Raw genomic sequence first — 25,817 nt, 5'->3', positions numbered from 1 at the left:
TGCCGTAGAAGCTAGTAAGGAAGCCATGTGGCTTCGTCAGATCCTGTCAAAGTTTGGCTTTCAGCAACAGCATCTGACTACACTTTGGTGTGATAATCAAAGTTCCATTCAACTATGAAAAGATCCAATCCAACATCAACACAGAAAACACATTGAATTGCACATGCACTTCATCAGAAAGCTCATTTACGACCATGTTCTTGAAGTGCAATATTGTTCAACAGATGATCAAGTTGTAGACATCTTTACAAAGGCTCTCACAGAGGCGAAGTTTACTAAACTTCGATTTATGGTTGGAGTTCAGGAAGTTTTCACTAAGGGGGGATAGGCTCTAATGCCTCCTTCCTTCTCCTATTGTGTCATATTTGTACATCCTTCAACCATATCCCAAGTTGTTCTTAAGGGGGGATGTTAGGATATTCCGACACATAGGAAATAGTTAAGTATAACTTGGTCTAGTGTAGAGTTAGGTAAAGTGTGTTCTTTACTATGTACTTTTGTAACTTACAATTTGACGGTCACGATATATAGTGATCCGACAGTTCATTCTCTCCTCAGTATTACCGACACTTGATCCGTGGCTTAACACCCGATTGGTCCATGATCTCTATTTAAAGAGCATGGACGGTCATTTGTGGGGTAACTGTTAATGAGAGAAGCTTATGTAAATTTTCATTCTTTTATTAATAAATTGCCTGAAGTGGCTGCGTTGGCTCAGGCCATGGACTGTTTCCCTCTTTGAAGGTTTTAACCACATCAAGAATATTGGTGTATTGATTTTTGATCTGTTTGTGAGCGGTGTCCTTTGGTGTTCTATCTGAGGAACTTACCCTATAAATTCCTACAAGAGGGTCAAGGGATTTTATCCCCTGACCCCACGGTAACCAAATTCTAATTTCGTCAGTGGTTTCCAATGGGCCAACGACCCAGACTTTGTAAATTTCGCTGACATATCCTTTAAGAATCGGTTCATGCCATTCGATCAGGGGATAGAGGTGGCAGAACAGAGCGACCAATAGAGCATTTGGAGGCAGAACCTTGAGCCATGGAGGAGAGGAGTTCCAACTAGTGGAACCATGAGCCCATGGAACCATAACCAGGGGTGGAACCTTGCCCAAAAGTTCCAGTGGAACCAGGAACCATGAACCATGATTCTATTTAGATGCCAAAAGATTCCTTGGAGGGACAGAGGTGCCAGTGACAGAATTGGACTGTGGATAGTCCTTTATACATGTTTTATCGCCAGGACTCGAACCGTGAAATCAGAATCCTTATCCAAGCATATTCAAAAAGGAATATTTGGGGAATCTAAAAGATTTCCGAGGGACTAGATTTTGATGGTGTCGGAATTGGACAATTTGACAGTCGATTTTGCACCATTCATCGCCTAGAATTCAGTGGTGCATCCCATTTCAGTAGCTAAGCCTTTCATTTTTCAGCCAACTTCGAAAGTGGAGATGTATTATGCAGTTATGTCATCTTTTTCTTCTTGATTTGCTGAGATGATGTTGTTATTGTTGAGATTCCCCATTACCATCATGTTGAGGGATGCTTGTTTGCCACATTATGTGAGATTGTATTAGCTTGTCATGTTGGAGGAGAATCCATTTGAGTGAGAGTTCCTGTAGGGAGAATGTCTCGTGGAGATACATGCCACGTTGGTTGAGGGTATCATCCTTGTAATGGAAAAGAACATACTATGTACATCATCATCATATTGGAGCATTAATGAAGCGACCTCCACACTCTTGACACTGGGCCCGAAGACGTAACCCACACTGAGTGAACTCCATTATCAATGTATTTGTGTTCATTGATTTTATGGTTGTTGTTATGTTTCATCTTCCTTAAAGCATGCACATGTTGCTTTTTCATACTCTTTCATATGCAATTCTGCTAACATCACATAAGTAAAAGATCTTGGATAATTTCGGTAGCTAAAGAGATTCAAATCAAGTTTGGTATCAGATTGGTATTCTCATTGATGTGAATTACGAGTGTGAATGATTGAACTTGCAACAAGAAAGAAAATGGAAGACAACAGAGATATGTACGAGGACCTCCTCAGGATGTCAAAAATGGTAGACATAATGTATACAACTTATCGGGAGAAAATGGCAAGAGAGGGACGAGAGAAAGAACGAGAAAAGAATGATGCTCCATCCACATATTCTAGTGAACATTCATCTTCTTCATCATCTTGCCATCATTCAGAAGAGGAGATCAACCAGAGCCTTCAAGCAGAGAATTATGAATTGAGGTGACTACTACGAGAGTAGAAAGAGGAGAAGTAGGGGTTGTAGTTTCAGCTACAAGCCACAGAAAAGGATTTGGAAGAGTTGAAGCGCAACGAAGGCTTAGCCAAGCCATCATCACATGTTTCATAATCGACAATTGAGGTAAATAGTGTTGATAATTATTCAGTTTCATTTTCCCATGACATTATTTCTGTTGGAAATGTGTAGGTACCCATTACAGGAACTGGCATGAGACTCCTTACCAGGATGGGATATAAAGGAGGAGAAATTGGTGTTAATGGCCAAGGCATGACTCAACCATTGGAGGTGGTACAAAGACCTCAATTTGCATGCTTGGGATACATTGAAGGAGAGAGATCAAAGGTGTCTGAAGCTTCCAAGACATTGTTGAAACCGTCAAGGAAACAGAATGATGGGAACACATCACCATCCTCCCATGGCAGTGAACATTGCAGAGGAAGGGATGAGGAAAGATCTCATCACCATAATAGCACCAGAGACAACCAAGTGAGGTATAAATAGTCTCAGTGTTCTAGAGTTCATTTTTATTACAAGCATGTTGTTAATGATGAACATAAATCGTGGCGTAGAAAACTGTGTAGTTTTTATGGTTTACATAACCATCTGGTTGCTGGGTGCTCAAAGAGAATGGTAGGAAAGGCCTTCTCAACATCAGGGAAGGAAGTAGGTTAAACATTTATGGAGGAAGAATACTTTTTGCAGTCATTGCAACAGAGGTGGACATCAAAGAGCCACATGTTGGAGGCCCCATCCAGAGGAACGTCTCAAGGACAAAGCACTCGTGCACAAACCAGTTGGTGCAGATGTGAAACAAGAAAATCGCCACATTCCTCGTGGATCACTTCATTGAGTAAGAGATGGTTTTACTAGATTTGGTAGCTTATCATGGCCACATTTTGTAAATCATGTGTTGCAATTTAAAATATAAAAGTGATGATGTGTTTTCCATTGCTTGTTAAAGGAATAATGATGTTTTGGCATTTTATTGATAGTTGGGGTAATGTTTATATTCTGATGTAAACTTGACCAAAGAGTATGCCTTATAAACTCTTTGAAAGTATGGGGATGTTTGGGTCATGATTGGTCATGTAATTGAGCATGTAATTTGCAAATATTGTACTACAGGTTTGCAGGGGATGCAGGTGTCGGCTCATCGCTTATGGATTCGAAGAACAAAGGTGAAGGAGAAGGAAGGGTGACCTGTCAAGACACTTGTGGTGCAGATAATGTACACAGTAGTTGCAGATTATGTTCATGCTTTTGGAGGAACAAAAGCTCATAAGTGGGGAGGAATGATCCAGGTGGCTCTAAAGATGCTCAGAAGTTAAAGAAGACTCAAAATAGGTCAAAATTCAAAGTGGTAAGATTGCTATCAAACTAGGACCAAATCGAATTTCTCATCGCCCTGATTCCAACTGTGTGAACGACACTCCAATTCGAGTTCGTATGAAGAATATATGGCTTGTCAAAGTTGTGGTCAAAGTATGCAAGTCAGCCTCGTTTAATGATCCTACAAATTGACCGAATCTGGGACATGGAACTTGGCTCTTGAAAGTGGGTGAATTTATTGAACACTTAATTTGTTTAATGACCCTTAATTTCAGTCAAATTGACAAAATAACTCTATATATAAAAATTTAAAAATAAAACAAAACAAAAATATATATAAAAGGGGAGTGTGGGGGGGAGGCCGGGGGGGGCTGCCACCCCTGCATTACAGCTATTATATGTCAAAAGGGTTGGGACGGGGCTGGATGGAGCGGACCCCGGCCACCAAGTATATACCACACATAACAGTTATACATTGCATGTCAAAACTGCAACCGTCAGAGTCAAATAATGTAACACCAAAACTAAAATTGCTATATGTAACCCTATGACATTATAAAAAAATATAACCGCGTGCCAAGTTTAGATGGGTGGGAATTTGATCCCTCGACCCCACGGCAACCAAATTCCAATTCCGTCGGTGTTTTCCAATGTGCCAACAACCCAGACTTTGTAAATTCTGTCGACATATCCTTTAAGAGCTAGTTCATGCCATTCGACTGGGGGATAGAGGTGGCGGAACCGAGCAACCAGCAAAGCGTTTGGAGGCGGAACCTTGAGCCATGGAGGAGCGAAGTTCTGAATAGAGGAAACACGAGCCCATGGAATCATAACCAGGGGCGGAACCTTGCCCAAAAGTTGCAGTGAAACCATGAACCATGATTCCATTTAGATGCCAAAAAGATTCCTTGGAGGGCCAGAGGTGCAAGTGACGGAAATGGACGTGTCGATAGTTGTTTTTTCACGTTTTCTTGCCAGGAGTCCAACCGTGCAGTTAGAATCATCATTCAAGCATCTTCAAAAAGGAATCTTTGTGGGAATCTATAAGATTCCCAAGGGCCAAGAATTTGATGGTCTCAGAACTGGACAAGTTGACAATCGATTTTGCACCATTCATCTCCACAAATTCAGTGGTGCAGCCCATTGCAGTAGTTGAGCCTTTCATGGAGGTTTATGATGTAGTTATGTCATGTTTTGCTTCTTGATTTGTTGAGATGATGTTGTTATTGTTGAGATCCCTCATTACCATCATGTTGAGGGATACTTGTTTGCCTCATTATGTGAGACTGTATTAGCTTTTCATGTTGGAGGAGAATCCATTTGAGTGAGAGTTCTTGTAGGGAGAACGTCTCATGGAGATACATGCCACTCTGGTTGAAGGTATCATCCTTGTAATGACAAATAACATACTATGCACATCATCATCTTGAAGCATTAATGAAGCGACCTCCACACTCTTGACACTAGGCCCGGAGATGTAACCCACACTAGGTGAACTTCGTTATCAATGTGTTTGTGTTCATTAATTTGATGGTTGTTGTTATGTTTCGTCTTCCTTAAAGCATGCACATGTGGATTTTTCATACTCTTTCATATGCAATTATGCTAACATCATAGAAGTAAAAGATCATGGATAATTCCAATAGCTGAAGAGATCCAGATCACATAGTGTTTGTTCCAACCAAGGCTTCCAGGACTAGTAACTCAATCCACATCTATCATCAGGCTTCTAGAGCATTTTTTCAACCAAAGCTTCCAAGACTAATAACTCAACCCACCAAGGGCTTCCAGAGCGTTTGTCCAACCAAGGCTTCCAGGGCTAGTAACTCAACCCAAGTTGTTACAGGGCTTCCAGAGCATTTGTCCAACCAGGGCTTCCAGGAACTAGTAACTCAACCCAAGTTAAAGGAAACATGAGAACCAACCAGAAAAACAAAGAAATGAATCCACAACACCATGGCTATCCACAAAATGGAAAGGCCAAGAAAATACATTGTCAATCTAGGTGATTCCATGCCAATGACATATCATAACCAAGAAAACACATGCATGTGTCATGCATGCCAAAACTAGTGAGGAAACATACATGCAACTCGGTACGTGCAAGAAAAACCCATTGTAGGTACCGATCCTGATGTCCTCTTATGATTTCCTGCTCTTCCTTTGTCTTCTTGCTCCAAAACTCCAAGTATGCCACACTCCTCCAAGAGTGCTCCAAGAAAACTCTAAGTGTCAAAGAGTATGGGAGAGAGAGAGAATAGAAGAGAGCTCCACCAAAAACCTGTTAAAATCTTTCCAACTGATCCTCATAAGCCTTTTTATCAATGAGGCATCTATTTTTCTCATTTTCCATTATTTTCCTTCAATTTCCTCCTCACACGCAACCTATGACCTTTCACCTTCCTTTTCTCCTAATTTCCATTATTTTCATAAATAAAATGCCAATTAATGCCACTTTTCCTTTCCAAAGCCTTTTCCATTGCCTTTGCCAATTTCCTTAGCCATAATAAATCCAAAGTGAACACCCACTAGGATGTTTTACCCACCATTCATCTTGGAATATGTGTCCCATGACCACGATCTTATATATTTTTAGATGGATTTTAGACAAGGATGTTACAGAACCCTCCCCCTTGGGGGACTGTCATCCTTGGTGTTTAATGACACCTATAACTAGCAAGACTTTTGAAAATAAAAGATACTTCCCATGGAGATTTATAACATAGCTCATTGCAGTATTTACAATGACCATCTACTAAAAAATGACAAACATACCATTTACTATAGCTCTATAACACAACTCATTACAGTATTTACAATAATAACCACATATACACACATACACATTTGCTTCACCCAGCAAATAATCATACTGTCTATGGATCTTTATAAATCCAACTCGATACAATATTTACAATAATACACACATATACACATATGCACATTTCTCAACCAACAAATAAAAGGATACAATGTCTGCATCCGCAACAAGGGAATCCAGAGGCTCACACCTCCACCCTCAAAGTAATACCAGGATTCAACTCCTTCCCAGGAAGTCCAAAATCCACTGCAAGGTCAAATCTGCATCCAATGTACAACGCTATAATCCTGCACCACTTGTCCTCTCAGTGAACAGTTACCGACTCATTGTTCCAGGGCACACTCCCAATGTGCATTTGATTCCATATGGCAATGCTAATGACCAAAACAAATATATCCCTAACCTTCCCTTCTTTGCTACACAGTCCCTCGGGAAATCCAGTCACCCCCTTCCATGCAATCACATACCTTCCAAGTTCCATTGGCACCCCCATCCCGGCCAATCCATCCCTCGGCAAGGTTTCCTCGCATCGTAAGGTCCAAAAACCAAGGCATATCCCTGCCTTAAAACCATCATACCGGTTATAACATGATCATGGAAATCAATGGACACTATTGTGCACCAATGTCCCACATTGGCCCTACTCCTAAAGTGCTTTACCAACATGTTGCTACCTGTTCCAATTTCTTTCATTGTTGTTTCTATTCTTGCAGTTAGTTTCAACTACCTAACCCAGGCATTTCCCATGCTTTCCTGTACCAAGCACATAATTGCCATTAGATTTAAAATAAATTGAAATAAATTCACATCATACCTCATTGATAGCTCGTCAATAAGGTACACTTGCAATCCTGTTTACTTCCTGTCATGTCAAGTCAAACTAACATCTTTGACCAAATCATCATGTATAAAAATATCACATCATGTTAGCTCAAAACACAACCACCATAGATCAAAATCATAAATCGCATGTAACCATCATAAACCAGAATCATGGATCACATATAATAATCATAGACCATAATCATAAATCACATGCATAATAAAACTGAAATAAAACACTGATACTTATCCTTTAATCAATCCTTAGCTTCTACCTTTATCCTTATTCCGTACACACACTGGATCAGTTGCCAAACCCGACAAACACCTCATGCCTTCTCCTCAACCATGTGCACATACACATAATGTGCATCACACACATACAACCACACATGACATACAACACCATGCAATACATGCAACTACACCTGAAATATACACACATACACCTACACCAAGTGTACAACACAACACAATACATACTCCTACATCCAGTATACACCACAACACAATACATACACCTACACCCGGTGTACAACACAACACAAATACATACACAGAGTACAACACAACGAGTACACATGTCACGATATCACAACTACACAATGCACATACATAGTACCGCATGCCCGTAACACAACATGTACGACATGCACACAATACCAAATGTACACCAGTACCATATGTACAACATGTACACAATACCACTTGTACAAAGTACCACCTGCATGTGTGCACACCATCACATGTACACGACACCACCTTCACAATGGCACATGTACATTGTACCACTTGTACAATGTGTACACAACGCGAGACGTACATAACACCACATGCACGACATGTACACGGCACCACATGTACACAACACCATATGCACGCCATGTACACAGCACCACCTGCACATAGCACCACATGTACAACATATACACAAGACCACATGCTCACAACACCACTCGTACAATCATGCACACAACACCATATGTACATAGTACCACATGTAAAACATGCACACAACACCACATGTACATAGCACTGCATATACAACATGTATGTAACACCCTATGTACACAACACTGCGTATCCAACATGCGCACAACACCATATTCACACAACACCACATATCCATCATGTGCACAATACAATATGTACACAACTCTGCATATCTGACATGTACATAGCACCATCTATATCCAACACTGCATATGTAATGTACACACAACACCATACATACAACATGCACACAACATCATATGTACACAATACTACAAATATTACATGTACACATCACCATAGGTACAATAATTGAATATACAACATACACAACAGTAGTACTGCACATCCAAAACCACATTATGTCTACTAGGGAATCTTGCTTCTAGTGTCTCTCTGCCATCCATGCTTATCCTAGCATGCCTCAGATCTCATTGCTTTCATTTAGCTGATGTATCCCTCAGAGTTACCTGTCATAACATAAACATAGGCATAATACAAGCATACAATATCCATTCATATACACATGATATTGACCTCGAATATTTTTCATGACTACTCTCCCCACTTGATTCCACATAAGACCAGGAACCTCGTCATGCCATTCACCTGCATAAGCAATCATTCCTCCATAAGAATGATCCCTGACAACCCTATCGGACAATGACATAGATACATGGATACATACATACATATACATAAACATTAGCATAAAACAATCATGATCCTGTCAAACAACGACATACATACACATAGATATACATATAAACATTAGCATTAAATAACCATGATCCATGACGACCTTTCCAGACATGACATACATACATACATACATGTATACATATAAACACAAGCATAATCATGATCATAAAATAATTACCAGATAGCATAAGGTCAAGGTTAAGAGAACCCCCTTTATCTATTCACACCATGCAAAACATTGAGAACAATCATTCCCAACATAGCCAAGGCATCTGATGCCTCAGATCCATTTACTTCAACTTTCCTATTATCTTTCTCATGATTGTCTTGCCTTTGTCCATTTACCCCAATGGACCCAACCAATCCAACTGACTGTCATACTCTTGCCTTCAGTTGCCCTTATACTTGCACAAAGCTTCATTACATGTTGGGTTTCATTCAACTCTTCCCGAGATCTGTTAACTTTCCTATTTTCCCAACCAATTCCCAAGAATCAAAACATAAAAGGAAAGAACAAGAATCAAACAAGAGAAAACCATGAAAATCAATAGCAATACGACATCACAAACAAAGTGGCAAGGCCTTGCGCCAAACGCAATCAAAACCCATCAATCAAGCTCAAACAAATCACAAAATACTGAAGGCACGAAACTCCTAACAAACACCATGACTCAACCCCATGGGTTCCCAATGCCTCCAAGGGAAATTCAACCTAAGCCTTCTTCAGTATTTCATGGTGGTCTCTTTTGCCATGCAATCGCCTACATCATACTGCCATAAACACACAACTGTCAGTGCATAAGTAAACATCACAATATACTAGTTATCTTATCTTGTTGTGCTAAGCATGTTGCCACATTTTACACCTGCACATATCATTCCTCAAGGGATTCTGATTCTCTCGACGAACCCAACTATAGCTAGAAACTAGCTAATATATTTTTCAAATACATGTTTAGGAATATAACATATATCCACATAATATCAGACAAAATATAGGTTAAGAAGACTTCATGTATTCAAAGCATTCATTCATTTGGATTTGTTGTTTCCAAACATAGCCAAAGGAATCCTCACCCAATTCCATTCTTTACCTTTTTACCTTGCTGCAATCAAATCTTACTGTGTACTGTCACATCACCCCATTGTTAGTTATATAAACAATTCAACTATTACCTTGTCATCCTAATACCAAGAACATTGCCCTACAACTGTTCACACATGTTAGTCACATGTTACACAAATCAAGGCATCATGTCTATGAATTTGAAATCAACCTTTACCAAGTCTAACAACCATGTCATACTCAACAATCAACTCACATTCACCAGTCATAATACATAATGCTACAACTATCACCTACTTACACTCAAGTACATATCAACTGTCTCAACACATATGTGTTAGTACAACCATCTTAAAACAAGATCATTTCTTCATGCAATCTTATAGACACATACTCATATGATGCAATTAATCAAACATTCAAACAAACTGTAAACATACCATGTTAGATAATTCAACTAGATGACATAATCAAACACTCAAAGACCAAATATATGACATAATCAAACAGTGAAGCACTAAGCATATGACATAATAAAACTCATACCTTGATGTATCTCAAAGGAGGTTATCTTGTCTACACAATCAAGCTATATTAGCACGATATAACTTCACAACATATCCACTCAACCATAAACAAAGTCATGATATCCATGACAGTAATTAGCTAACATGTTCACATTATAAACTCATAAATAATTAACATCCATGCCTAACAATCACATATGCACCACCAGTCTAGATTAGTATGACATAATATCACAACATATTAACTCATACCTGAATGTCATAACCCTGACCATTTGCATAGACTAATCCAAATTAGCATGATACATATAACATCAAGATCTTAAATGCAATAACCCTAATCATCAAGTTAACTAACATATAACAACAACAATTTAACATATAACATACTCATCAACAACATATAGCATAATCATCAAGTTAACTAACATAAAACAGCTACAAGTTACTACCATGCATGATTATGCAACATGTGTGCATATGACTACACTAATCAACTAGCATCTACCATGCATGTAATTGCAACAACAATAGAATGACAGGCATACACATAACCATAATGCATATAACAATCCTTAACCTACATACATGCATGCCCAACATAAAAACCTGTATGACGACATGCTCTTGCCTTGAGGTCCAATGTTGCAACTTCACTTCAATGGTTTGCATCTCCTACTCTATCTCAACCAACACATTGGCGTCATAACAACCAACAACATCATGATGAACTAAAATGCATACAATGACCTCAAAATGCATGTTTGACCTATTATACATGCATAACTATAACCATGACAATGTGTGCATAATAACATATGGACACTGACATGCATAACAAATTCATATACAACTGACATCCATTCATGACTAAAGCATCCCAACAACAACATCATCAACCTTCACATGGCAACATCACTACAACCATGATCAACACCATGTAAATGCAACAAGAACATGAACTACAAGCATAAGGAACACATATGCAACCGATATGAATGCATGACCAACACATTGCCCATCCAGTCCGAGGGGTGAACCATGCTCTAGTACCACTTTATAACACCTTCCTCCCACATTTACCCAAGTAATCGACCAACCAGGGTAAACATGTGACGAGAAGTTACTATGATATGATTCGACTCCCTATGTGTCAGTTAAGGAAGTGGAACCAACAGAACACATCACATAGACCTTCCACATCAGCAACAGAACTCCTAGGAGCCATCCCAACCACTCAGGTAACCAACACATCAGCATAATAACAACCAACAACACCATGATAAAATAAAATGCATACAATGACCTCACAATGCATGTTTGACCTCCTATACATGCATAACTATAACCATGACAATGCGTGCATAATAACATATGGACACTGACATGCATAACAAATTCATATACAACTGACATGCATTAATGATTAAAGCATCCCAACAACAACATCATCAACCTTCACATGGCAACATCACTACAACCATGATCAACACCATGTAAATGCAAAAGAACATGGACTACAAGCATAAGGAACACATGCAACCGATATGAATGCATGACCAACACATTGCCCATCTAGTATGAGGGGTGAACCATGCTCTGCTACCACTCTATAACACCCTCCTCCCACATTTACCCAAGTAATCGGCCAACCGGGGTAAACATGTGACGAGAAGTTACTATGATATGATTCGACTCCCTATGTGTCAGTTAAGGAAGTGGAACCAGCAAAGCACATCACATAGACCTTCCACATCAGCAACAAAACTCCTAGGAGCCATCCCAACCACTCAAGTAACCAACCCTTAATACCAACTAAAGTTTTAGGCCATTAAACCCTGGATGCTCCCTTGATATGGGCAAGAATGCGTCCAAGAGGCTCCAAATGCTCCCACAGTATGGATATGCATGCGACTAGGGAATTTTCTACCCAGTGTTGTGCCTACGTCTACGGTATTTGAGCCACTTTTCAGGCCCAAAGCCCAGGTCACTGCCCAGAACTAAATGACACTTTCAGAACTGAAATATAACAACATAACAATGATACAATTGCAATTACTTGAACAAGGACTTGAATGGACCCCTAATAGCAATGATAGGAATTTCGTCAAACATGTCACAAATATGTAATCTACAAGTTTAAACAAAATATCTGAGCATAGGGGTCCCATACTCATTTGAGAATCGCTAAGAAGCATTGATGCCTCAACACATTAACTTCCATTTCATCCATTAGGCCATATATATATTGTTCATTCATTTACAAGTAAAAACATGATGAGAGCCATACATATCCATTGTCATAATACATGTGCATAACTAGCATAATAACAACAAAAATACCAATGAAACAACAACCATATAATACTCATATAAACTAGTATAATACTCATGAAATAACAAGCAGAAATAACCTCATATTAATGATGCAAAGGCCAACGAGTTGTGGGACTTCCATGAACCACCCAACCGTAGACATCGCTGAGCCAAATCTCTCTTCAATCAGTCACCCCCGTGCCATATTCCAAACATGAACGTGGGATCTCATCCAATGTTAGGTCCCTATAGTACTAGTGTAGCCCCTTATTGTTATTAGTGCAACCCCCTTATTGTATTATTGTGCCCATGTAGTCCCCATATTGTTATTATTGTGCCCATGTAGTCCCCATATTGTTATTATTGTGCCCCTTAGAAGCCCACTATTTTTATTGTTGTGCCCTTAGAATATTATTGTTATGTTGACTCTGATTATATTTTGACCCCTTAGACTCCTATATATAGAAATGAGGTCTTGTCATTTGTATCATCCAAGAATTATTTATTTGTGTAATGTAAAGGAGGTTTCCCCCTTGAAAAGGCTCATTTTGAAGTCATTGATCTATCTTTTCTTCTATTTTGTGAGTTGGTTGCATAACATTTGGTATCAAAGCTTTGGATTCTAGGGTTTCGTTGCTTCAAATACGTCATCTTAGATTTTTCACTATAATTTTTTTTCTACGAAGTTTCAAAAGATAAAATTAAAACCCATTTCAGAAGAAAACTTGATGAACCTTGAGTCTGAATTTTGGATCTTTTCTCACTACATTTGCGGAGATATGATCCAAGGACGTTAAGGTTATTACAGGATCTCGAATTACATCACAAACAGGTGACCTTGCAAAATCATCATAACTTTCTCTCTAAGCATCAGATTAAAATTTCATAAGAAGTTACAGAAATAGGACAGGCTTTAGTTTTTTTTGTATCGTTTTTAGGTCTAATTGTCGAAACAATGACACATGGAAGGTCATACAAGTTCTCTCTACTGAAATAGTCTATAATCAGGTCATTGTGGGACATTTGACATAACTCTTTCTTGAAGAATCCAATATTGATCAGAATGGCGGGGTAAGAAAGATGACTTACAGGGCTACTACAAGAAGAAATTTTAGACCTTGGAGATCCAAACTTACAAAGATACAACAGATTCAATATCAATCTCCTACAAAGAGAAAACATGTGTGTAGTTTTAAAAAAAAATTCATAAGTTTGGTTTGAAAAATTAGTTTGAAGTGATTCAAAGGGATTAGTGAAGCATAATTATCATTAATTGATGCCCCAAAGAAATAAAATGGAAACGCCTAGTAAGCAACCTGAAATCTCTACCATGACTCATAAAGAATAGGAAGAAATGCAACATGATATATCAAAATTACGAGACCAGGTGCAACAAATTTCACTCTCACAAAAAGTAACAAAAGCTAAGATGGATGGTTTAAAGAAAGGCATGGAAGCTAAGATGGATGGCATGGAAGATAAGATGGATGGTTTAGAAGTAAAACTGAAATAAAACATTGAAGATTTGAAGATAGACATGGAAGGTTTGAAATGAGATTTGGCAAAGTTGCTACACAAAATGATTCCTAATGGTCAAAAGGTAGTAGAGGAAACTCATGATGAGAACAAAAGTAATGTTAATCATGATTTCATAGAATATAACGTTCGATTGAAGACTCACCACGTTCCAAAGATCAATATGTGGAAGTTTGATGACAAGGATCCCGTAACATGGATACTAAAATGGAACAATATTTCGATCTCCATAATGTGCAAAAACACAAAAGGTACGCATTGCAACTTTATATTTGGAACCCAATCAGTTTGTATGGTATCACTGGCTTTTCTCTCGTAAACAAATTGTCACTTGGTCAATTTTTATGGAGGAAATGATAGCACATTATGAGGATACAAAAAACAACACCTTCTTTAGCCAATTGATAAACCTCAAACAAAAGGGTTCTATGGTGGAGCACATTGAGGAATTCCAAAAATTAGATATAAGGGTAAAAGGTATTCCAGAGGAGCATAAGATTGATGTGTTCATAGGGACTTTAAAGGATAACATCCAACACGAGGTTCACCTTTGGGAACCTAATTCAATTGAGAAGGCATTTAGGTTGGCAAGAAAAACTGAAAGCAAAATTATGGCAACAAGGAAGCCTGCCACTCACAACTATAAATATGTCAGTGTTGTTGCCCCTAGCCTTCCACAACCTACAAGGTTGACACCACAATAATTGGAAGAAAAAAGAGTAAAAGGGCTTTGTTACAACTGTGACAATAAATACACTAAAAGTCATAAGTGTGCCGAGAAGAAATTATTTTACATAGATTGTGAAGAGGAGGAAGAAAATGAACAAAAAACGTCAAAATAAGAGGATATACACCAGGAACCAAACCTAGAGAAAGAAGAAATGAATCTGACCATATCTTGTAATGCATTGGCATGAATTACCACTCCTCAAACCCTCAAGATAAAAGGACATATCAAGAAGAAAAATGTAATAATGCTGATTGATTCGGGTAGTACCCATAATTTTATTCATTGTAAGATAGCCAAGGAATTGATTTTCTTCCTATATCTAGCACCAGAGTGTCAAGTGATGGTTGCAAATGGAGGAACCATAAATTGCTCTGGAAAGTTCCATATTATAAAGTTATCTATGGGAGAATATGTATTGAATAGTTCAATGCTTTCCATTCCAATGGGTGGTGCTGATGTTGTACTAGGAGTCCAATGGCTATAATCTTTAGGTACGATAACTAATGGATTAAGTGGTTTCCCCTTGTTGAATGGTGGTATAACATTTCCTTCCATACTGAAGCAAAAATGACCCCATTTATGGCACTTTATGGATATCATCCATCATCAGTCACATCATATTTAAGAGAAAATTCTAAGGTTCAAGCAGTGGAAGTTCACATCAAGCATCAACAACAAGTTCTCCAACTCTTAAAGGATAACCTCAATTTGGCTTAGAATAGAATGAAACAACAAGCATATCAAGATCGTAGCGAAAGAAGTTTTTATGTAGGTGACTGGGTATTTCTATGACTACAACCATACAAACAAATGTCCCTCAAGCAAGCTAAGAAGAATAATAAATTATCACCAAAGTATTATGGTCTGTACAAGGTGTTACAAAAGATTAGTACTATGGCATACAAATTGGAGCTTCGTACATCTTCACGAGTGCAGCCAGTTTTCCATGCGTCATGCTTAAAGAAGGTTATAGGTGACAAGATCCCAGTTCAAACAATATTTCTAGAACTTGACGAGCAAGGAAAAATCATATTGGAACCTGAATCGGTCACAGAAACAAGAAATCGACAACTAAGAAATTGATCAATTTCAGAGTATCTCATCAAGTGGAAGAACTTACCCGTTGAAGATTCCATATGGGAGGATGAGAATTTTATATAGAAGCATCCATAACTACTCAAGCATTGAAGACAACAATTTTTTGAAGGAGAGGGGCATGTTAGGTCCCTATACTACTAGTGTAGCCCCTTATTGTTATTAGTGCAACCCCCTTATTATGTTGTTGTGCCCATGTAGTCCCCATATTGTTATTATTGTGCCCCATAGAAGCCCACTAGTTTTATTGTTGTGCCCTTAGAATATTATTGTTATGTCGACTCTGACTATATTGTGACCCCTTAGACTCCTATATATAGAAAGGAGGTTCATTTGTATCATCCAAGAATTATTCATTTGTGTAATGTAAAGGAGGTTGCCCACCTCAAAGAGGCTGATTTTGAAGTCATTGATCTATCTTTTATTTTATTTTGTGAGCTAGTTGCATAACATAAAACACATCAATCAAAATCATTCAGGGCTTCTAGAGGCCAAACCACCTCAACCCATCAAACAGTGATTCCACCTCACGGTTGGACATCAAAAAACCATCATCAGATTGGTCTCTACCCAAATCTTTCAGCGCTCTAGAGCGTTTGTTCCAATCAAGACTTCCAGGACAAGTAACTCAACCCACAGTTGTCGTTAGGCTTCCAGAGTGTTTGTCCAACCAAGGCTTCCAGGACTAGTAACTCAACCCACCAAGGGCTTCCAGAGAATTTTTCCAACCAAGGCTTCCAGGACTAGTAACTCAACCCAAGTTGTTACAGGGCTTCCAAGTGTTTATCCAACCAAGGCTTCCAGTAACTAGTAACTCAACCCAAGCTAAAGGAAACATGAGAACCAACTAGAAAAACAAAGAAATGAGCCCACAACACCATGCATATCTAGGAAATGGAAGGGCTAGGAAAATCCAATGTCAATCCAGGAAATCCTCCATGCCAATGACAGATCATAACCAAGAAAAAACAAGCATGTGCCATGCATGCCAAAAATAGTGAGGAAACATACATGCAACTTGGTACCTGTAAGAAAAACCCGCTATAGTTGTTGATCCTGATGTCCTCTTGTGATTTCCTACTCTTCCTTTGCCTTCTTTCTCCATAACTCCAAGTATGCCACACTCCTCCAAGAGTGCTCCAAGAAAAATCGAAGTGTCCAAGCGTATGAGAGAGAGAGAGAATAAAAGTGAGCTCCACCAAAAACCTGTCAAAAGCTTGCCCATTGATCCTTATAAGCCTTTTTATCAATGATGTCTCTATTTTCTTCATTTTCCATTATTTTCCTTCAATTTCCTCCTCACATGCAACTTGTGTCCTTTCACCTTCATTTTCTCCTAATTTCCATTATTTTCATAAATAAAATGCCAATTAATACCACTTTGCCTTCCCAAAGTCTTTGCCAATTTCCTTACCCATAATAAACCGAAGTGAACACCCACTATGATGTTTTTCCCACCATTCAACTTGGAATACGTGTTCCATGACCATGGTATTATATATTTTTACATACCTTTTTAACTAGGGTTATTACATTAACCCAGTTAAACTGAATTGAATAATTACAACTCAAAATAAACTCAACCAAGGCTCCTAAAAAGTAGGAGACAATATACATGACTCTAGTTAGACTCCCAACTCGAATTAACCAAGCCAACTAAGTCAAATTAACTTAGTTAATTATTAGAAGTTGCTATGAGAATTGGATTTGCAATTTAATTCAAGGACAAAATTAAATTAGGATTTTCTTGTTGCATTTTTCAACAACATTATGAATGTAATAAAACAATTGTGAATCAATATGTTCATTGCTATTAGTGAAATGGAATATGTAAACATGAAAAAAGAGAGACAACCTAATTTTCTTGGGTTTGCTCAATGTCTGTTGTTTTTCAAAATTGAAATTTAATGACTTATTTGTAACTAATCTTACTAGTAAGCTTCCAGTGTCATTACAATTTGCATCCATAATCTATGACTAATTGTTTTGATTTTTTATATATGCAAGAGTGGAGGCAAAGTTAACAAAGGAAATGATATTATGATGAGTGTTGGAGGCAAAGATACTGAAGCAAATATCATTATAATGACTGTGGAATTCAAAAATATGAAGCATGTAAAATAAATATGATGTCAATTCACATATTAACAAGAATGAATAATGCTCATAACACATAAATGAAAGTGATGGTTCACTTTACAAGGTATCATTGCTTTGCTTCTTTTGGAAGCTCTTAGTAAGTGACGATAAAAATAATGCACACACCAATATGGTGATTGGATATCTATCTGTGTGTGAGCTATGTGATGGATTTAATGTTGTGGAAGAGTAGGCCATAGCAAGAAATAGATAAGAGCCATATATAATAGAGATGATTTTAGTCTTTAAATGCTAAAGGAAAATATTGTGTGATGAACCAATCCACATTGACCAACCAAACATTGGAAGTGGGAGAATTAATGAATTATTACAAATCTAACCTTTAGATTAAAATCTTATAATATTTGTCTTCCTCCATAAATAACAAATAATTTCAAAACTTTGTATTTTTGAATTGCCCTTTTAAAATGGGGTTGAATCCATTAAAAAAGCTATTCAATTTTGACCATTGTTGAAGATAATAATTTTAAATAATAATTTTAGGATTGAGATACACAAAAGGAACTTTAATGAAGAAGCTTCACAACTTTTTCTTATAATCTTATATGGGGACAACTCTATCTTGTTATATGGGGACAATTCCATATATTCACACTTACGAGTCTCGAAAAATTCAAACGTTACTTTTGCACGACTGGGAGGTATTCCTATAACTTACCATTGGAGTGGTTTCCCAACTTAAAGTCGTTATCCTTAGTTTGTTGATTTTGTTTCTTGGAAATAATGGCTCTTGAACATAGGGATTTGGGAAGAAAAAACTATATTCCAATGTTAGAGATGTTGCATCTCATATCTCTACCCAATCTACAAAGAATAGTGAGGTTAGGCAAAAACATTTATGGAGGAGGCTCAACGGAGGTTGGTGCTACTTGAATCACATAAGAGGGATATTCTACAAAAAAAAAAAACAAGAATGGCGCCTTAAAAGTGGAGTGACTTGGATAAAATGTGGTGACAAGAATACAATATATTTTCAAAGTTTTGCTTCCCATAGAAGAAGGACAAATACAATTTGGGAAATTGATGATGATTATGGAAATAAGGCTACAAAGAATAGGGACATTCAACATTTGACCGTACAACCCTTTGAAAATCTCTACAAGGCAAGGGAGGATGTTGAAATTGAAAACCAATTGACCTTTGCAGGTTATCCTAGATTCTTCTAAGAGGAAGAGGATAGGAAGGTGGGTGGTCCCATATTGCTGGAAGAGGTACACAAAGTCCTACAAAAAATTTCAAAAGACAAGTGTATGGGTCTTGATGGATGGACGGTTTAAATTTGTATTCACTTCTTCGACATTAGGGGACAAGAACTATTAAAAATGGTGGAAGAATCGAGGATTCTGAGGAAAGTTTCAGGTGTTATTAATGATACTTTTCTTGCTTTGATCCCAAAGGTTTCCTACCTGGAGACTTTCAAGGATTGTAGGCCCATTTCGCTCTGCAACATAATATACAAACTAATTTCGAATATTATTGCAGATAGATGAAAACGTTTCTCTCTTCACACATTCCTAAAGAACAATTTGACTTTTTAAAGAATAGAAAAGTACAAGACATTGTCGCCATAACACAGGAAGCCCTACACACGTTAAAAACCAAATGAAGGGAGGCCATCATTTTAAATTGGATCTTCATAGGGCATATTATTGCGTGGAATAGACCTATCTTAGACTGATACTACATAAGATATGTATTTTTGTGGGGACTGTAGAATGGGTAATGGTATGTGTTACTTCGACGAACTACTTTGTTATCATAAATGACATCCCTACTAAGTTTTTTCGCACTTTTCATGGATTGAGACATGGTTGTTGTTTATCCCCACTTCCGTTTCTAATTGTCATAGAAGGCCTCAACAGACGGATCAAGGCGGAAAAAAGCACAAGTTTTATTTTTAGGTCTATAGATTACAAAGAAAACCTCCATCACACATTTGATGTTCGTCAATGACATTTTTCTCTTTGGAAGGGTATCAGTGGAACAATGGTCTCATCTACTTCGCATCATCAACACATTTGGGAATGCATTGGGATTAATTATGAATTCCACAAAATCAAATATCATACACTCTATGGAGGCAATCACAAACATATTTGGGGTTTCCACTATTCTAATGGAAACAAGCTTCACATATTTGGGGTTTCATATGAAACCAAATAAATACCTTAGTTTAGATTGGCAATGGATCATCAACAGATACAAGGGAAAATTAAATAATTTGACAAGCAATTGGCTTTCTTTTGGAGGTAGACTAGTATTGGCCCATTCTGTTCTACAAAATTTAATAGTGTATTGGATGCATCTATATAGACTTCCAAAAGAGATCATCATGTGCATTGATATCATTACTGCAAATTTCATCTCATTAGGCAATAAGGAAGGGAGGAAGATTCACCTAGTATGTTTGGACACTATTACCAGGCAGCTAGAGGTTGGCGGTTGGGCAATAAAAAAGATATAATTTTTCGATGGGCGTTATTGACTATAAGTCTCTGGAGGGAAAGAACTGGGAGCGGCATTTGGAAAAACATCATAAAAGAAAAATACTTAAAAACAAGGAGCCATGGACTGAATAAGACAAGGTGCAAAGAGCACTAAAATTGGTTCATATATATGGAAAAGCCTTATACAAATGAGGAGATGGTCGATAAAGAACATAGGACAGTACATAGTGTTGGAAGTAATGCTTCGATGTCATGTGTTCCATGTGTATTAAAAGTTGTCAATGAGTATTCCGAGGTGTTATTCTAGATGTGGTTGTTTCCCATGTGTATGAGTTGTAATTGTGAATCCCAAGGAGTGAATCTAGAAGTTGTTATTTCCCTATGTGTGTGAGTTGTCTATGAGTCATAGACCTACTTTCTTCAGATTTTATCATCTAGAAGTCAATGATCTAATTCTTATATATGTAACTACTTTATGTGATCAATAAATAAAAGGTGTGTGATTTGTTGTGTGTATAACCTCTTAGCTCTCTTATATTTTTCTAACACATAGCCTCGGGTAGGGAAGCCATGATCAGAGTTGATAGGATATATGGCATTGGGGGAATCAAAACCTCCCAACAAATATCATAAAACATTTGCATGACAGATATATTTACCACTTCTCACAAATAAAAAAAGAATAGGATTCACACAAGCAATACCCAATGTGGAAGAACGCGAAGGAACTTGATATTAATGAGGAATTATCCAGCCGCTGGAATAAATATATACAACAATTATCTATGGCAGTTATTTCATTGAATGGAGACGCAGACAAGCTAACATGGCTCGATGATTCCCTAAAGGACGCATCTTTGTTAAAATGATTTATAATCATATATCATATACTATGAGTGGCCCGAAAGTCAAGAACTTGTTTTACAAAGCGTGGATATGGCATGTTCCAAAAAAACTCCTGCTTTTTGGGTGGTTGGTATGCAGGGACATAATCTTTAAAGGGACAACCTATGCAAAAGGGCATTTCAAGGCATGGATAGGTGTTATCTTTGCCACAAAACAGGTGAAAATATCAAACCTGCTCATTGAATGTCAAGCCTCAAAAGTAGTGTGGATAGGTGTCCTACAAAAGATTAATATAATCACATAATAGAACTTTGCAACCATTGAACAATGTTTTAATATTGGTTTGAAGCCCATGAAGAACACATAATTATTTCTTTCTTCATCCGTTGACGCATTTGGAAATGGCGAAATGCCAAAATATTCGAAAACAAGCCTTTCCACATTGATAGTATAAGCACATGCATATGCCATTTTCATATGGAATACAAAAACCCTCCCAAACACATGCCCCCAAGATATATTAAACCCAAGGATGCTTCGATCACATTTCCTCTTGGACACTTTGATGGGACAGCTCAAAACGTAATATGTGGATGTGGGGTTTTTATAGCCATTAACCCAGATTACAAATTTCATTTTTGTTGGAATGGTGGAAATGGCATGAAAAACAGGGCATAACTCATTGCTTTATGGGGTGCCTTGTACTACACAAGATGGATGAACTTGGATATTGTACACACTTTTGGAGACTCACAACTGACAATTGATTAGATTAAAAAAGACTTGACATTTGCACCCGTTCTTATGGGACATTGGATGTAGAGGATCCATAAAATCAAAGACCTATTCCGAGTGGTCACTTTCACACACATCCATCGTGAGTTCAATAAATCGGTTGATGCCCTGTCTAAGGAAGGTCTCTACATGTTCCCAGATTATATTAGATACAAATCCTTCTGATTAGGATATGTTAAAATTGGCAACTAGGGCCAAATTTCACCTTGGGACAACTCTTTTGATGGAGATGATGATTGCATTAGATTCCTCTTTTCGAGAGGACCAAGATTGATATAAGGATCATCTCATTTGGACAAGCATAAGTATGATTTTGAAATTATGCCCACTCACATACAATTTGTTCAAGTCGGCCACATCATCATGTAGGCTCATGAAGCCCAATAGACATGACTCTTCACCCTCATTGACTTGTATACATACAAGTGTCCTCTCACCTCATTTGACATCTTCATCACTCACACATTCTCTCTCCTTCTCTCATTGGTTCGTACAACATTGGCATTCTCTCTCCCCCACTTGTGGCACAAGAAGGATGAAATTTCAGAGCTAAACTGCAGGGCCAAAAATCATGAAAATTCTACAGTTTGACCAACGTTGACCGTGACCTTCGATGCATCATTTGACTTCGAGTTTTTGGGGTTATTTCTGTCTCAGTAGGCACATATTTTGGCACATAAATCGAGGCATTTTGTGCACTTTGACCACATACCAAAATTGAAGGTTGATCAAAGATTTCAAACAATAGTTTGACCAAGTTTGACAATTGACTTTATCAATGTTTTGGGCTAAGTTTGAGCTCTTGATTAGGCTAAGTTTGACTAGGGAAGACCAAGTTGTTTTGAGGACATTCTATTGCTACTTTGACCAATGTTGACTTTTCTGGTTAGGGTTGAAGTTTGACTGCATTTGATTGCAGAAATTTAGAAGGTTGTTTTGACTTTGAATTGGGCAAGTCGATTTGATTTTTGTATTCTCTCTCTCTGTTGAACATTTGATATAATAATAAGAAGACTCGATCAAAGGGTTATCCCTAGAATCCGCCAAATTTGGTGTCCTCTTGTCTTGGCTTGTCTTCTGCATTTTGTTTCATGTTCCATTTGCTTTAACTGTCGATGTGATTATTGTGATTGCTATTGGAAATTGGAAATTGTTATTGGATTGTTAAGGAACATTGAAGTAAATTGTATTAAACATAGAACATACTATTGTTAACTAAAATTAACAGGATGTCAACAAGATTCAGGATGCTTCGAGTGGGGTTGACTTAGATCCCTGACTCTGTAATTTTGTTTTCCATATCCTAGCAATTATAGGTTTCATACATGTCCATTTTTACTCTGAAATTTTTTATTAGGGTAACTTGGTTGAGTCGCTCAACAATTTCATTTAGGTCGATAATATGTATTTTACATTAGGCTCCAGATTTTTTTTTTGTTGCTTGTAAAATCTCCGAAATTTAGTACCAACCTATAACTGGTTCCGTTTTCTTTCCCCTAATCTAACCTTGATGCACATACTACACTACAAGTATATAATCAATAGCTTAACCTAAATGTAAACTTTGAATGCATAATTAAAATTTGATTTTTTCTTTTGAAAAAAAAAACGATTTCACATACTCCTATTAGTTTATTCATAATTAAAGAACTTTTAAAGTATTCCATTCAAAACCAAATCCCCAAATCTTTAAATAATATAACCGCCTCCTAAAGTTTTAATTTCCCTTAAAGCATTCTAAATGTCATTATTGAAAGGAAAAAATAAGTTTTCAAGACTTGATAAGAAACGAACTTTTTTTATTCTTTTTAACTTCTTTGTAAAATAAAAAAAAATCCAAAACCCAACTTTTATTATTCAACCTAGAAAAGAAAGAAAAACTTAACGTATAATGTTTTTAAATAATGAGATTCAAAATATCTAATTTAAAGTCAAAGGCAACGACTCTTCAAAACTTAAATAAAGTAAAATTAAAGCTCAATGAAGCTGTTTTTGAAAGCCGACGGTGAATTCATCAATCCTCATCGATTTGATTGCAGCCATTGATGAAATCTCATCGACGGTTCTCAAGAAACCGATCGAGGTGAAACGGATCGAGATCTCTGAGCCGTTGATGAAAGGCATTGGGATTGAAGCATCGTGATGTGAGTGACAGAGTCTCTAGATATATATATTCGCCTCTCGCATTTCTCCACAGCATCGCTATTCTTCATTCTATCATTTTGGTTGAAAGCAGCAGCAGGTACCGAGAAAGATGTCTGGGCGTGGAAAGGGAGGAAAGGGTTTGGGGAAGGGAGGTGCGAAGAGGCATAGGAAAGTTCTGAGAGACAATATCCAGGGTATCACCAAGCCTGCTATCAGGCGTCTCGCCAGGAGAGGAGGCGTAAAGCGCATCAGCGGTCTCATCTATGAAGAGACCAGAGGCGTCTTGAAGATCTTTTTGGAGAACGTGATCAGGGATGCCGTGACATACACAGAGCACGCGAGAAGAAAGACTGTGACAGCCATGGATGTTGTCTACTCCTTAAAAAGGCAGGGCCGAACTCTTTACGGCTTTGGAGGCTGAGAAGTCTCATTCTGACCATTGTTCATTCATTACTCCGTCATTTATGGTGTCTCTAGACACTGTCGAGTGTCGAATATATTGTTTTAATTGAAGGTCGTACGAGTTCATTCAGTGTGTTGAGAGGAGTTATCTATATCGTCACTGGAATGCCCTACTTTTAACTTCTCCCTTGGCCGTAATTTGCTGAAAAAAAGGAAGTTCGTTCAATTTGATTACTCTTATTGTTCAGATGGTGCAATTGTGATAACCTGGACCAAATCGCAAGGTAGATTGTGTGATTATGATAATAACGAGGGTAAGAGGGTAGTTTTTAATTTTGGGATTATTTTCAATTTTAATTTTCAAATTATGCCAAGATATACTGGCCGAAATTATTTCTAAATGGGGTGTAGTTAGTGATTGCCTTGTTAACTTTGGTGTTTTCTATGGATTAGCCAAACTCCCTCTATTTCTACTGTTTTGGCCAGAATTTTTTTAGATATAAATTGTAACCAGTTAATCACAAGTCATTGTGATTCTTGCCATCTGAATCAACAGACATGGGCGGGTGGTTTGCTGGTGAATATATAATGATTCTAAAATCTGGCTGGAATGTATTGAAATTACAAGTTTGTGAGGTAATTTTTGGCACAATCCAAGTGTCTTAGAGTTTTTAGGGTATTGAATTTGATGAATCTATATATATAGTCACTCTGAAAAAAAGAATCTATATACACAGTCAAAAAATCAAATAATCAAATGAGTTTAAATAACAGAAATCAAAAAATCAAATCTGTTTAAATAACAG

At 37.5% G+C, this 25,817-nt stretch overlaps 2 protein-coding genes across 2 annotated transcripts in view; both read left to right on the top strand.

Annotated features, from left to right (window-relative positions):
• The window catches only part of LOC149186165 (histone H4-like), an 86,008-nt gene extending 60,763 nt beyond the window's left edge, over positions 1-25,245 (top strand). Inside the window, exon 2 of the mRNA XM_089410924.1 lies at positions 25,106-25,245. The gene's annotated coding sequence lies outside the window, so the exon portion shown is untranslated. The remainder of the gene's footprint in view (positions 1-25,105) is intronic.
• Positions 24,669-25,245, top strand: LOC149186164 (histone H4-like). Its single transcript, XM_089410923.1, has one exon. It carries the CDS (start codon positions 24,719-24,721, stop codon positions 25,028-25,030), a length of 312 nt encoding a protein of 103 aa, XP_089267049.1. The 5' UTR covers positions 24,669-24,718; the 3' UTR covers positions 25,031-25,245.
• Positions 25,246-25,817: the final 572 nt, after the last annotated feature.

The sequence above is a fragment of the Pinus tabuliformis genome, chromosome 3_1 (assembly GCF_031772625.1).
Source record: "Pinus tabuliformis cultivar Carrire ecotype Pingquan chromosome 3_1, CPIR1, whole genome shotgun sequence".
Taxonomy (NCBI): domain Eukaryota; kingdom Viridiplantae; phylum Streptophyta; class Pinopsida; order Pinales; family Pinaceae; genus Pinus; species Pinus tabuliformis.
The sequence above is the reverse complement of the archived record's forward strand: the minus strand, read 5'-3'. Positions and strand labels throughout refer to the sequence as shown.

Bases quoted from the DNA above. Each gene is read 5' to 3' on its own strand.
- LOC149186164 (XM_089410923.1), top strand. From the start codon at position 24,719: ATGTCTGGGCGTGGAAAGGGAGGAAAGGGTTTGGGGAAGGGAGGTGCG.